Source organism: Rhopalosiphum padi, chromosome 2 (genome assembly GCF_020882245.1).
Source record: "Rhopalosiphum padi isolate XX-2018 chromosome 2, ASM2088224v1, whole genome shotgun sequence".
NCBI classification, from domain to species: Eukaryota; Metazoa; Arthropoda; class Insecta; order Hemiptera; family Aphididae; genus Rhopalosiphum; species Rhopalosiphum padi.
In genome coordinates, this window is record NC_083598.1 from 70,007,047 (window position 1) to 70,023,874 (window position 16,828).

The following is a 16,828-nucleotide window of genomic DNA, read 5'->3' on the forward strand; positions in this document are numbered from 1 at the left end:
AGTGCTCAACCCAAAGTAATGTTGGATATTTGAATGGCCGAACTAAGAGTGTTTGGTGTCTAGAATATGACCTGTAACTGAGAGAAAACGCCATTGTACTTGGACAGAAGCACTACATACTATGTGTAGGTCTCATAACACTGATGAATATTCAACAACTGAACGTACCAGAGAGCAATAAATAACTTTAACAGGCGCAGTGAGGTGAAATTCGGATATAACGTGCTTTACAAGACTCACTACTTTTAGTGCCCTACAACTGGCTACAACATTAGCTTCGATGTGTGGGTAAAAGTCAGGGGTAGGTGTTAGAGTAATATCCAAGTCCTTTAAGGGGTTAACGGAGGAAATAGTCAACCTATTTATTTTATACGGGTAACTTAATTAATGAGTGGGTCCTACTGAACTACATATAATTACACTTTCCAATATTAAAGTCCAACCCAACAGATTTTTATTACTTAACTAAACCATTGAGATTTTTTGGAGGGCATGACAAACGGACATAGTGGTAATATTCCGGAATAATTTTATGTCATTCGCGAATATAAGAAACTTACACTTAAATAATACATATTTTATGCCATACATAAGCAACGTGAAAAGTATTGAAGACAAGTGTCCTCATTGGAGCTGTTATAAGTATACATATATTATAATTAGTTCAAAAAAATATATTACTACACCGCTTCCTTCTTGTTGATTTTTGTATTTATTGAGAGATTAGAATAATTTTTAAGTCACTGAAAAAGTACCTTCAACACGCGTATAGAAAATAAATGCTTCTTCGTTAAAAATAAATGGCATTGTGTTGGATATTTGTTGTAGTACAATAGTTTGGAAAGTTTGAATTATATTTAAGTTTGATTCTTTTGTTGAACCCCAGAGCTTCAATCCTTCGTCCAAATAGTTTTATAAATTAAAAGTTTGGATTTTAAAATGTGGTTAGTAATTTATTAAAATGTAAAAGGGTCTTAGCAGATTTAATAATTAGTATTTTAGTTCTAATAGGATTAATCCATATCAGTCGTTTGTCTAAGTTGAATCCCATGTATTTAAATACCTGCATCAAAAATAGAAATTGGTATGTTTAGTTATGACACATTTTGGCATTACCTTTAAATATTATACTATTATGTATCAATTTATTTCGTTTTATTTTAAGTCAAATTTTTTTGTATTTTTAATATCACTTGGAAATAAAATTAAAATATATTTGTGAATTTTTTAAATAGTTAAAGAATTCTCATTAATAGAAATAATAACTTTATCAGTAGTATAATCAATTAAAATAGTTTGTTAAATACTATATAGCCTGGTTAAAGTATATATTTTTAAGATAAAATATTATAAAACGCCTTCTTATAAAACATTCATTATTGTAATAATTATTTTCAGAATTGATGAGTTGTACTGAACATATAAATATAAATCTAACAAATAAGATTTAATTAGGGAAAATAAATAATGGTAATAATTAAACTTAGTAAGCACTAATCGTAATCTCTCAAGCCACGCCCATTAAAAAGTTTGGGATACATCCGAAAAATCAAAAGTGTAATAACATTATTTTTAATGATTAAATAACTTCAACAATTCTGTAGACTAGACGTATTTTACTTTGTGAAAAACGGAATCCAAACCTAGTGTTTGGGAGTTTTTTGTGAATAATAATGTATGGTAATATCTATATTCAAAAAATCTTTTCTAGTATTTTGAAATGAAAAGGTAACAATAATTATTGGCCTGTAAGAGGTTTGTATAAACAAGTTTTTGTCAGGATTAGTAGTTATGATTATTTTAAAGAATTTCAATAGCATTAGGAAATATAATATAAATAAATAATATATATATAGTAAATAAATATCATAATATTTGTAGGGATACATTAAATACATAAGTTGAAACTACTATAGCTTTTTTTGGCTAGATACATTTATTTTTTAATTATTTCTTTGACTTTCGTTGAAGAAAAGTAATTATCAGGATCGTTGGTAGGTTGTAGGATAAACAATTAACAGTACACAGTTAATGCTAATGATCGTCCAAGGTTCTTGAAATCATTATATTTTAAATTTGTTACTACTTACTCAAATATAATTTAATTGATTCTTCATTACATGCTATTACGTGCTATTGGGCATCTCACTACCTACCTCTACGATACTTCATTCAAAACATAATTATTTTTTAGCCCCCGATTCAAAACATTGCTGATTTGTTGCTATTTTTGATCTGATTGACTATTTGAGTGTGTAATATAGGACAAATATTTTTATCTATTTAATAAGAAAACAATATATTATGTATATTTATTTATCAACATTTAATCAATATTTAACTTATAAATACTGTTAAATCTTGATATCATGTATTTATCGTCTTATCGATAATTTAAATTATTTAATTTATTGTATTCAGGCTCAGCTATATGTGGTGGTATAAACAAGGTTATGGGTTGTGTGCTTATCTAGTATATTAATAGTATTTTAGAAACAAATCAAATAATTATAATTTATAATTTATAAATAATACATCCGACATTACTAAAGTTCTACAGGATGACTAAGCTTGTCACATACGATTAATAGAACAGTGCATTAAGTATAACTACCTAAAAGGTACTAAAGTTACTGTGATCGGTTATAAAACGATGGCTGCAAAGATAAATGATAGTTTTTAATGTTAATTTGTGTAAAATTTATTTACCAACACGTTAGATTACTAAAACTAACCTAACATTGATAGACAATCCTGTACGTCGTTTTGCAATATTATGGATTAAGTTAAATTTAGCAAGTCCCTTAGTTTTATTTAATACACAGGTAGTTATAATATTTATATGGTTTTAAATAAGATTTACTATGTTTAATTTAAATTGAAATATAATAGTTTTGAGTTTTAGACATCATTGTACGAGAATAAAAATATATGTACGGCTTGATTTTATTTATACAAATTATTCTCATACATATTTTACTTATTACTTATTAGTAATATTGAATATTTGTGTTGTAACAAACTGAACAACTGAATATACCACTGAATCATAACTAAATTCCATTCATATAATTTATTTATCTTATGTTATATAATATTCTTGAAATTTGTTTTTTTAGTTTAAACAAAATATTTTGCAGTATTTATGCGAGAATTTAAGCAACGTATGTATTTATAAATCAAACGTTTCAATCAACAACCATATCATACGTATACTTTTTTGATTAAGTATAAATCATTTGCCTCGTTGCGTTACAAATTATAATATTACACAAATATAGTTAAATTTTAAAAAAAATAGCGTTTAAAAAATAGTTTGTTCTTTTTTAAATAAATTAAATTTAAGAAAAAAATAAAATATTTTATTGCACGTTAAAACACTGCCATCTTATAAACCAAGTATTAAACATCGACAAAAAGTAGTCTTCTTAAAATGTTTATGGTAAATAGTAAATACTCATTTGTCAACTCATTTTAATAAATATTAGCATTTTTGACTTTTTTTTTATAGTACATAATCATTACATTAATGATAAACAACATTTTTGAAAAAAACATAGTGATAATAATAATAATAATAATTTGCATATTTTCTATCTTTATTTAATTTGACTGATATTTTAATAAGGAGTATAAAAATCAAATTTCGATCTAGAAATTAATTAATTATAAGTATTTAAAGTTTAAAGTTTAGATTAGCACAGTATGGTGTGGCACCAAAAAATATTTCGGGTCTACCATTTCGATTGTCTAAACTTCAAATATGCACTTATACATTATGCATTAATTAACTAGGTAAATACACTTTAAAAATTCGATTTAAATACTTAAAAATTGTTAAATAAATTTTATTTTTGAATATATTATTATGATAAAAATGTTTATTATCATTCCAAAGAATTAAGACGTTTTAAAAATAACAGCAAAAAATATATTTATATTTATTAAAATTATAATATTATTAAGTTAAAAAATTATTAAAATCTTTTTAAAATACATACATTTTTTTCGATTAATAAGTTAATTTTTTTGTTGTTGAAAGAATCACTCATTATAGTGCGTAATATAAATATCAAATAAATGTATTTTTAATCTCCAGTATTAAAAAATAATTTTAAAATGTACATAGATAACTTTTGGTCATTTAGTTAATAATCAGTATATTTTTATTACAATTTATTTAGGTATTGTAACAAACACGGGTGTGTATCTGTCATTGCTTGAAGGTCTGACGCTTTGCATTCATTTTACTCGTAATTTAAACAAGTCAATAAATTGAAATATTTAATATTGATTGACAACTTATAAGTTATAATAATGTTATATTAATTAATGATAATAAAATATGTTTCCATCACAATATGAATGTATATACAAAGTATATGAGTTATTGTTATGCACCTACATAATTAATTTTTCTCAATATCAAACATTTTTTGTACAAAAAACAATTGCTAAATAATAAGCCATACATATTATTAAAATACGGTAAAATTAAATAATAACCTATTTTTAATAATAAGTATTATGCTAGAATCATTAGGTTGTAATAATTCTATTGTACTGCAGAACAATAATTATTAGTGGTAAAACCTCTTTATTTAAAAAAATTATATGATGCGAACGAGTTGGTGTATAAAAAATCTAACTATAATTCCTTTTTTAAAATACAGCAGTTAATTCCTAGGTAACGTGTATAAGAAAAAAAGAGCTTAGCTGACAGTGTACACAGACCTTGACGTATAAAATCCACGCTAATTTGTGTTTATTAAATAGCTTTTAATTTTTTTTTTTTTTTTTTGGCACTACTTCAAAGTATACCCGAAATCATACTTACATTTATCATATAAATTTAATCTATTTAATATATATTTAAAAAAATAATATGAGTTACCACTCATTTGTTTCAGCATTTAATTTTGAATACATTTACAGTTATTTTGATTTTTCGTATAAATGTATTAATAAATTTAATTTATTTAATAATTTAATTTTTTTTTCTTATCTATGATAAAAATATTACATTAAATTATTTGTATCTTCTTAAATCTTAAAATTAAAATAAATAAAAATTGTTTAAATTTTACTTTGAAGAAGAAGACATTTTAGTACATATGTAATTTTATTTATATATTTTTTTTTTGTAATTTTATTAAAATTGAAAGTATTTTCTATTTGATTATATACTAATTTATAGACTATTTAAAACTTTTTTCTGTAATATATTGTGTAACCATGATTTTTTAGTCTTATTTTCAAACTTAAGTGTTTATGAAACTTTATTTTAAAGTGGTATAAGTAAGTTTTTAAATAATTTGATAATACAAGTTTATAATAAATAATAATATTTTTTAAATAAGACAGGTAATTCGATCTATAATGAGTAATGACAGACCACATTAGACTAATGAGTATAAAGTCTAAAGTAAAAGTCTTTCCATAAATTATAATAACAAAAACAGAGATTGCGTTGAAAATTTACCACAAATGCCTTCACGGGTATTTAAAAGTAATAATACATAAATAATTACATTTTTTTTAATCAACTCTTAATAAAACGTAAATACAATCAACATTTTGCTAAAGATGTTTTTTTATCAGAACCACACTTGCATAACTTTTTCTTATATATTATATTTAGGTGTTGATATCAACTAATTTTTTGTGTTGTAATACGTTTCGAATTTATAGATACCTATCCATTTTTTTATGAAACTTTTTGATTAAAAATTTAATCTCTTTTTTACAAACGTCATTCATAGAATATATTAAGTCTTCGTGGGTAGAGCTCATAGTTATTGAGGATCCAAAATATTTTAAAAAAACACTAAGGGATAATATGTAATTAACATAAGGCTCATAAATGAACTTTGAATAACAAAAGGTATTATCTTTTACATATGTCAATCGTTAGTTCACTGACAATAGGATAAACTTTCCCTATAATAATATTTCGTCAGTAGCTCGTTTAATTTTCAAAAGCTCACAAAATACCAATACCTTTGAAGTGCGTCTTTAGATAGAAAGTAGCTCGATGTATATTAGGATGATTTGTTCAACGTTAAATATACTTTATCAACGTGCCATTTTCTATTTAATATAATTCTATAAGGTTTCAATAAATTCTTAAACGCGCATTTCAGAAATTATTTAATACACACTGGAATAATAGCTTACAATTCAATAATTGGACTTACCCATTTTAATAAAGTTTTACATTCCAATCTAGACTAATTAAAATATTAAATTATTTATGATTTACTTATTTTAATATATTTAATGTTAAAATACTAAAACTAAAATACAAAATTCACCATCAAAATAATTAAAACAATTTAAATGCTATGTTGTACTTCTGTAAACAATAATTAAATAGGTAATCTAAGTCCATATTATTCGTATTATTTGAACTTGATTTTACTAACCAATAATCACCCATCAAAATATCATCATACACAATGAATTATGTTTATTTTTATGTACATTTACAAATGAAATATGAACCCCTGACGGAGTTTTGTCTGACATCAAATAAGTTTTCATGATTCCAATTTACTTGAAATTCAACATAAACTGCGTTACATGTATATTGTGTAATGTGTCCTGTGCATTGAGATTAATGATGTGCGTTCTAAAATACTTAACATTGAAAATCATGTTATTCTATTTCGAAAATACAAATAACTCATTACAATATTAACATAAAACATTACCTACACTGACTTCGATATACCTATACTCATTACTCGTTTATATATATATTTCTATTCGTAATTTTTAATTTTTAATTAAAACTTACTTGATACACTGGAAAATGTAATATTATACTAATAACTAGAAAATATCTTAAAATTATACAATTATTGTTAATTTGTGACGATGTAATTACATAAGTTCATCTATACCATTATATTATACCTAAGCTAACAGTATTTTACCTGTAACCATTGTATTATAATTAATAACTATTATTTTCTATCAAAAATATCATAATCCATCAAGACAACCTCAGTAATCAAGCATATATACAAATTAATACACTTTTGTTCACAAAAACCTAGTTCGTAGTATGAAATTATGATTATGTTAATTTACTTGGCGCACTAAACCCATGTCAAAAACCGTATACGAAAAACCATTACGGTTTTGTATCAATTACATATCAATTAACTATTTTACGGCACATTATTCAAAACATAATAATATATTATTATCATCCATGTAAATGTTTACCTTTTTTACTTACAGGTCTTTGAGATGTGCACGCAACACATTGCACACGCACATGTTCACGTCGTTCGCTATCAATAACCTTCTATGGTTGCTGTGGTACAGGCTGGTCGTCGAGCATCCGTCAGTCGTACTTCACAACGGGGTATGTAAATTTCTGTGCGATTGTGCATAAATTTAACCTATGAAGTTGTGTGGAGCCTTTCTAACAAAATACCCGCAGGGTTTTCATACCGAGCACAATAACAATATTTTTCTTCCCTCCGTCATTTTACTTTCGAACAGAAAATATTATGCTGTCACAGCTACGCTCCTATTACAACCACATACGATATACCGTGTTATAATAACATGTTTTCGAAATAATAATTTCCTATCAGTTTTTCCACCAGGAACGTGTTTATTTGCACTGTTCACAAGACTGTAGTTACGCATCAATTTTACGCTTTTATCATATTTGAATATTCCGAAAACGTTGTATTTTTTCCTCTTCTCTATTATTAACCATATAGTTTTTCATCAATTTTGCATACCCAGTTTAAATATTCAAAGAGCATTTATTTTTTACGTTGCATGTTTATAAACTAACCGTCCAACGTTTATTAATCACGTTTACGGTTACGGCGTATGTACTATTCCCCCTTTTTTTTCTTAGCTTGAATAACTACACATATGGACTAAGAATGAATATAATTATTTTTAATAGTAAGTAAATACCGCAATCGGTAAACTCAGAAATTATTACGCGTTTTATTTTTAGACTTGATGTTAGGAAAATGTTTTGTTTACAACATTAAAAACCAAGCCATAATTTTTTATTAGTTATATCTATTTACTTTTATAATTTTTTTTTAAATTAATTAACTAACTAAAAATGTAAATACTTAATACATATTCAATGTACTATACAATTACTATATGCGATTTAATAAGTTATGTAAATATTATATTTCTGATAAAAATGTTATAAATTTACAGTAACCTCAGTCCTAACAAGTTGAAAAACTTGAACAATTACAAAGGCTCTTTACAAATTCTTATATTTTGTTACGAAATAGATTTTACAAACACGTCAACCATTGATACTGTTCACTACATTGGTGAAATTAAACGACGTATCTACCCAAGTTTTCCAATACAATGTTTCAATGTTTTTGTATCATTTATTAAATAATAAGATAATTTCAAAATTTTTTTCTCCTATTAGATTTCAAGTTCTTGTAATTTAATTCAAGAAATAAATATTATTTTCATTAACCTCTCCTTGTAACTAAAAATGTTATAATTTTCAATCCTATACGACACTTGCCTAAGTTGTGTAATATAAATTGATAAAATGTTACTCTAATCTCGAACCCATTTCTGAATTTAAAATGTATATTTTTCTTCGAGTACCTACATGTAAATGTAATTTTCATCTAATTATTTCTGTTAATGTATATTTATGATAAAATAATATACAATTCACCTTGCAGATGTTAAATAAATTATTAATAATACGACTATACCAAACCACAACAATTTCACAAATATATAGTTAAATAATAAATATATGTATTAACTGTTTGTAGTATTTCATAAAATTAAGTTTCCATTAACTTTGAAAAGTTATCATTATAAATACGTTATTTTTAGTTTACAAAAGTACTAATCATGAGTTTACAATTTAAATTATTATTTTAATAATGCTGCGAAGTATTAAAATGTGTTTTTAGAATCTAAGAAATTAATTTTCATCTATATTTTACCATAATTTCTAAAAATATAAAGGACCTCATTTTATATTTCTATCGTAAGAAACTGAAACTAGTAGGTAATAAAAAACTTATGCATTATAAAAATTAACTTTGTATTATTTAACAACTTACAAAAAAAAAAAACTATGTGATTAAAACCAGACTTAGTTTTCAAGATGGGAAATTTAAAAAAAAATTTTTTTTTATCAAAACATTAAATTTTATAGTATTTGTATTCGATCGTAAATAAAATATTTTTGAGTGAAAATATAAAATGTAGATTAGAATCTCAGTTGACTTCTTACTTGACTTTGCTCAAGTGTAAATTGTTTTTATTTTATTTTCTAACATATTTTCTAACAAATGACATATTTAATGGGTATATTAATTCAAAATTAAATTGAGAAGAAAAATGTATTTTTAATATTTATTATAGGTAAGAATGATAACAAAAAACGTTTACATCAATATAAGTTCAAAAGTTATTGACTTAACAATTATTTTACATTAAAACCATAAATAATGTAATGTGTACACCTAAATATATTATAAATATAATTTAATATAATATGTAAGTTTTTTTATTACCTACTACATTTTAGGAAATTTATTTATTTTTTAAAAAAAATTTTCTACTGCGAAAAAAATGCTTTTTATAATTATTATAATGTTTAAACTGTTTAACAGTTTTTAATTACATTTTTCCATTAGTAAGTACTTAAATATATAATAATACTACATTGATACATTTATGAAATTCAAAAAAAATATTTTTTTTAAGTAAAAGTAACGTTTGTCAGGTGCCGAACTAAGCGGAGTCCTTGATGGGTATCCTAACAAATGAGGAGACATTGGCTGGCCGTCTATTTCTTTATAATTTTTCAACTCCATTGGATTCCATTAGTTGATTATCAGTCACACTCCATTCAATAGGTCTTGACAAGTGAACTATAGTCAATAAACGTATTGTTCTATTGTTTTATTCGACTAGCATCTAACAAACCAACCAACAGACTGTACCAAAATATTACTATGAACGATTTAGATATTTAACTGATATATTCTCTAGTTAATAATAAATTCCATAATTTATTCATCAATTTATTGACTGTATTAGGTCTCACTATATACGATCATTGTACCATTTTTTTTTTTATGTTTACATAAACAGGTAAAATTATCTGAATGTTTTTCTTTATTATTTTTATTTTGATTACTTTTTTTATTTATCTACAATACAATAGTAATAATGATTAACCCAACAGACTCGTTTTATCGGTGTATTTTTCAAAGTTTTTCAACGCTAAAAATCATTTAAAATGAATGGTTTATAATCAAGGATCTCTTAAACGTTATTAAAAAAGAAAACGTAGATTCATAAAATATTAAACCTGAAAGGTCACAGTGGGAAAATATTTACTCAATACGATCGTAAGGTTAAACTGTAAAAGAGGAAAAAACTATTCGTAAAATTCAAACTTTTTTTTTTAACACACGTGGGATTTATATTTATTCAACTTAATTTTAGAACTCAAGCACGAGACGCTAAGGAATTTATATATTGTTTAAATTATTTATTCATTTGTCTTCATTAACTGTATTTGTAAAATAAACAAAATAAGTGGGCTAATGTATGGTATACGTTTTTAATTATGTTTTAAAAATGTTAATATTGGTTAATAAGTCATTTATTATAATTATTATAATATGTATCATGGACATAATAGATTATGGTTTAAATGAGCTCAAATTTGATCAAATACAACTAATTAGAAGATTTTTGAAAATAGAATTAAATGTACACTTTTTCGGTTTTAACTAAGCTCCGCTAAGACTATAAATTATGAAATTTTGAATAGTTTCGTTCAAAATCTAATAACTTATTATAAGTTATATCTCACTCTAACTTATCCATAAAAGTTTTTACTAAATTATGATTAAAATTGTTGAATACATTAAACTAATCATGTTTAATAAATTCGTAATAGATTTAATGTTAATTAATTTTTAAAATTCGTTGCTAAGTATATTTTCATTATTTTTTAATTTTAAAAATTATAAATCAAATCGTTTTATTCTTAAAATTTAAATTGATGAACTTTTGATGAAAATTAAATATTTTTTTTGATAATACTAAAATGCGCCATTTAGATATACATAAATATGTATGTTTATTATGTTTATTGGGGGAGTGGAGTAAGAGACGTGTACATAGTGTGCATCAGCACCTAAATCTTAAACATTTTCTTTGGCTTATTAAAAATAAAATAAAAGCTCTGTTACTTATTTTTATTTTGACATTAAGTGAGTAGTATTTATTTTTACATTCAAATAAATTCTCACTGTGATTTAATTGTCAAACTACTTAGAAAAATACTAACAAATAATCGTAGATAAATTATAAAAAATAATGATTATATAACTACCTAACCATCTGTAGCATATTTAAATTTTAATCTGGTGCTATAGGCATTATGTTAAATATTTGTTGTAAAATTAGAGCATATCAAGTTATCGTTAAGTGGTATACGGTTTAAATTTAAAATTTAAATATATTTCATTGACATTTTTAATTCTTAGCGGAACAATGAATCTATTAATTTTAAAATTATGTTGTTTTTTTTTTGTGGATGAGTAGTGAGTGCATAATAATTTGTTGATAAAATGCTTTGATTTTTAAAAATGGAGGTAGTTTTGAATATAAAACTATATAGTTTGTAATTTAAAACTTAAAATTTCCAGCACTTATTTTTATAATCGAGAATAACAAACAAAAAATTATGGATAATATATTTATACAAATCCAATTTTCAACAAAATCGATTATATTTTTGTTAAGTTACTCAAAAATTAACAACTGTAAATACTTGAAATATTGATCAAATGTTTATATCATCAGTTTTTATTCACGATAAAATATTCAAAATATTTTGTCTATTTTTGAGCTATTTATAGGTTTGAGACATTTTCAAATTATTTTAGTGTTTTTATATAGGTGTCTATCAAAAATTATTTACTGGGTCAACATTTTTTTAAATATACATACTCACAATGTTTTCCTTTTTATGTATTTAAAGTAAAAATATTGATAAAATTAGTCAAAATTGTAAAAAGAAAACACTATTTTTTAGTTTATAATAGTTTATTCTTAGGTAAAATTAATGATAACTTTTCGTTTTATATTTAAGTTTTTAAAATATAATACACAATTTTTCAACCATAAAATCTTAAAAATGTATAAAGTTAATTATTTGTATATTCATTTCAAAATCCAATTTGAATGAAATTACTTATGTAAATGATAAATAACGATATGTTAATAATTATTTTGTTATAATCTAAAAACATTATTCGTGGGAACTTGAACTTTAATGTATTTTATATTATTATGAATTTCACTACACGCAATAATATTTTTGATTTATTTTAAAATATTATTTATTTATAGATACTATAAAACTTTTTTTACTGTTTTACAGTATTTACAGAAATATTTTATTAAATTTTGAGTTATATAAGTTAATATAATATGGAATAAATATATATAATTTTATATAATTTTAATAATATAATAAATGCAATATTTTCGGAAAAAAATTGTATCAACCTACTATTATACTCAAAGTAAAATAAATTATTTTAATAGTTATATCAAGAAAACGTACTTATAGTGACCCACATGACACCTAATATACAGCAGAGCAGTATCCACTTACTTTCCTTTAAATTGAATTTATCAACAGACATTGGACGTATTAGAATATATTTTATTAACAATATTGTATACGATTTTATATTTTTTGCAGTGGTGGTGTCAAATATTACACGTCGTTCTACACTATTTTTTGCTAACCAACTACGCGTGGATGTTGGCTGAAGGTTTTTATTTGCACACTCTTCTTGTATTCGCCTTTACGTCCGAAGATACTCTAGTTCGATGGTCTTGGACGCTTGCCTGGTCAACGCCATTGGTTGTTATTTCTCTGTACACATTACTACGAATTTCCAACGATCACACGTCTGAGTGAGTAAAAAATATGATATGTATTTAAACTTAAAACATATTTTTGTTTTAAAATACGTTTATTTTAATGTGATAGATATAACCACAAATCGTATACTTAGAACTATGAAAATTTATTTTTAATTGAATAGTGCGAACATCTTATTAATTGTTATGCAACTATTAATAATATTTTGTATTAATACCACAATATTAACATAACAATGTATATTACCTATAATTAGATTTATATATTATAAGGAAAAAATTATTTGTCTATACTTATAATTCGATAACTTTACATTGACATCAATATGTTTATAAATATAAATGATTAATTCTAAATTTAAGGCGCAGGATCAAATAAAACAGTTTTTTTTTTTAATTTGATTTACAATTTGTTGAATTAAAAGTAATTTATATAATATGTATATGTATATAATGTATGGTAAAGTGAATAATAATAATAAGTAAAGTTAGGACCGACTATTTGAGGTTTTTAAACTTTTTCTTTAGTTATTAGTATAATATAGGGAGTCGTGTCAATAATACGGGGAATCGGGGATACTATTGAGTTAATAATGTCTCAAGGCGAATTACCGAGCTGGAATCAATCGTTAAACATAAAAAAAAAAAACGACAAGATAAAACTGGTAAATATAATCAATCGTGCAGACAGTACAGTTGACATGGGTAAAAAGGTATTATTTCGAAAAAAAAAGTTGCCCCGCATGTGTGCAGTGTACACTTTTCAGTTCAGCGTATGACAATTAAAAATACTCGGTCTCGGTGATACATTAAAATAAACTCGAAATAACAAAATTACAAATTAAAATCTCATAAGCATTTTTTTAGTAATAAACAAAATAATGGGTAACCAATTTTAAACAAAAACGTATTACTTTTGAGTTGGATTAAACGGTTTACTATGATTTTAGTCACTGAGTTGTACTATTTTAAGACAAATTTTTAAATTATATATTCTATAAAAACTAAATTCAATCAAAATAAGTTGATAAATGGAAATATACTGAAACTACATAGGTAGTGGGAAAAGTTTAGTACGTATAAAATCGTTAGTAATAATTCGAAAACATTGAAAATAAATGTATTAAATAGGTAAATATTGTTATATATTGTATAGGTTTATGCTTACAATGTAGCAAATGTAGGACCCTACATATTATATAATTTATTTATGTAAAACTTTATGGACACCAGTTGCTATGACCAAAATCAACTGGACAAATATTTACCACAACTATTATTTTATTTGGTGCTTATTAACAATTAAATGTATCACTCGTTGAACATATAATTTTATACGGGTACGTAATTGATTACTACAGTCGTAGAGAATTATTTCAACTAAATCGGATTTATTTAAATAATTTGGTGCATATAAAATATATTTCGAAAAATTATGTTTCATCGGAAATGCGTAAATTCTATAGAGTATGAAATATACGGTTAAGGTGATCGTTCAGTGAACGGTAAACTGTAAATAATTTTAAGTGCGCCAGAATAATCAACTTAAATCGTTTTAACGGTTAATTTATTACATATTGCCAACGGTTTATTCCAATATTGTTCTTAATATTCAATTACTTCTATAAAATTTGATAAATGAAAGATCGAGAACTGAGAATGATCAAAGAATTTTTCAAAAATCGTTCATAATAATAAGGGGAAATATTAAAAATCAGTATATATAGTTACGTATATATAATTTATAACTCACCTCTTTGAGTGTTAAAGCACGGAAGCCTGAAACAAATACATAATATTCAGTCGAATAATCTAATAAGTACCTAATAACAATATTTAGTATTGTAATTATTTGAAAACAGAACACCAATTGTATTCTCATTGCGCACAATAAACATTGATAAAGCAGAAATTGATTATCAATATGTTTTGTAACTATATTAAATTTGGACAAGTATAATTTTAATTGTAACTTTATTTTTATTGCTAACATATATTTGGTCCTTTAAAAACAATTAACTTTGGAAAATGTGTCTGTTAAAATTCAAATAAACCCTATAATATGTTAAAAAAATATATTAATTAATATCAAATTAGTAATAACTTTACTATTTGATCAACTATGGCTATTTTCACTTATATCTATTGAAATAAGTCAATAGAATTACATTTTATAAACACAATTACAATTGACAAAGTAAACGGTTTAAAGGCATTGTTTATTTTAGCAATTCAATTCCACAATATAAAATAAAATCTAAAAAATATTTGAACATTATGCCGCTATGTAGCATAATGGTCGAATAAGTAAACCTATTAAATTAAAATCTAAAAAAAAAAATCACAACGCTTTCATAAATTTGGAAATTCAACTTTTTTAACTATACATTTTCAATTGTTCAGTAACTGAATTATGATCAAAATTTTTAATACCACATGGTATATTATGTTAAATTGATTAATGTATATTATGCCAATAAAAAAAAAACAATCCAATCTGATATTGATGAATCAGTTAAAGGATTGAAAATAATTGATTTGATATAAAAACATAATTTCATTATTTAAATAGTAACAATAACAGTTGTACTTTCATGCCATATGTTGTTAATGATTTGAGATTTGTATTAAACAAATATAATATATTTTAAATTAATGACAGAATTATTGACCTATCGCTTATTTAAAATTTTGTGAACACTAATAAAATAATATAGTTAGCCTTTCAAATCCCATTTTAAAAAGCTTTCAAATAGGCTATAAAAATCATAGACACTTTAGATAAATTTCTAAGTAAATAAGAAAATTGTCTAGAATTTTATACTTATCCTTTTTTTTTTACAATTAATTATTTTTTTACTTTTAATACCTAAACATTTTATTATAAAATATAACCAATAAAAATATGTTTTTTGGTTTCTAAAAAAATATAAAAATATTGCAATTTGTAATTATATCAGTATGTACTAGTGTACCTATAGGTTCTTCGTAATTTTACAATAGCATCAGAGGTAATTTTAAAAACTTGACATTTTAATATATTCATAGTTAATAAAATATTATAATTATTATTTAATCAACTTAGTACTTGATAGTTCCTTAATTTGTTTTAAGGGATTATTATTAATTTTTAAAAACCATCAAAACATTAGTTTCATTATTTTTAAGCAGAATAATTTTTCGAAACAAATGATTTATCGTTTGTGATAAATTTATAATAACTCTACCTTTACTAAATAATAGGGTTGTACTCGATATTAAATCTACTGTACAAAAGTTAATGCATTAGAAAGTCGCTGCCACTCAAAAATCATTTATGCCTAGGATTTACGTCTGGCTTAATATATTAATATAAACTCATACATATCATTAAAATTGAATTAGACTTTATGCATTCGATGTTTTTAATAATGATATCTGTTCAACAAAGGTAATATTTTATTCGTGAACCAATTTAATTTAATTATACTATTTATTTTGTATTTTTATGATGATGTGTATCAGTAAAAACTTTAGATTATAATAAATTTTCTTTTTATATTTATTTTAAACCTAGATTTAAATAGAATTTTTTTTTTATCCTTGTGGTAAGTAAAATATAATATTTTTTTTCACATTTTAAAATTTTGTCTCTGTGAATAATGGGGTTTGATAAATTGATGGGCCACCAGTTATTTTCGTCATAAATCTAGTGAAAATAAAAAAAACGTTTTATGTGGTTTTTTATAACGATGATCACCGGCGAGAAGTTTTTCAACAATAAATTTTAAATATTCAAACCGCCCTTATAGTTTCTGAATATATTAATTTGATTTTATGATTTGTTTTTATGTCTGAAATTCGTATACTTACAGTTAATTTTCGCAGTATT

At 23.7% G+C, this 16,828-nt stretch overlaps 1 protein-coding gene across 5 annotated transcripts in view; it reads left to right on the top strand.

The window, feature by feature from the left end:
• The window catches only part of LOC132922193 (calcitonin gene-related peptide type 1 receptor), a 145,893-nt gene that overhangs the window by 102,509 nt on the left and 26,556 nt on the right, over positions 1-16,828 (top strand). For all 5 annotated transcript variants that reach the window (XM_060985564.1, XM_060985568.1, XM_060985567.1 and 2 more), the window contains exons 6-7: positions 7,249-7,375; positions 12,773-12,990. In XM_060985564.1, the coding sequence (XP_060841547.1) occupies positions 7,249-7,375; positions 12,773-12,990 (345 nt within the window). The remainder of the gene's footprint in view (positions 1-7,248; positions 7,376-12,772; positions 12,991-16,828) is intronic.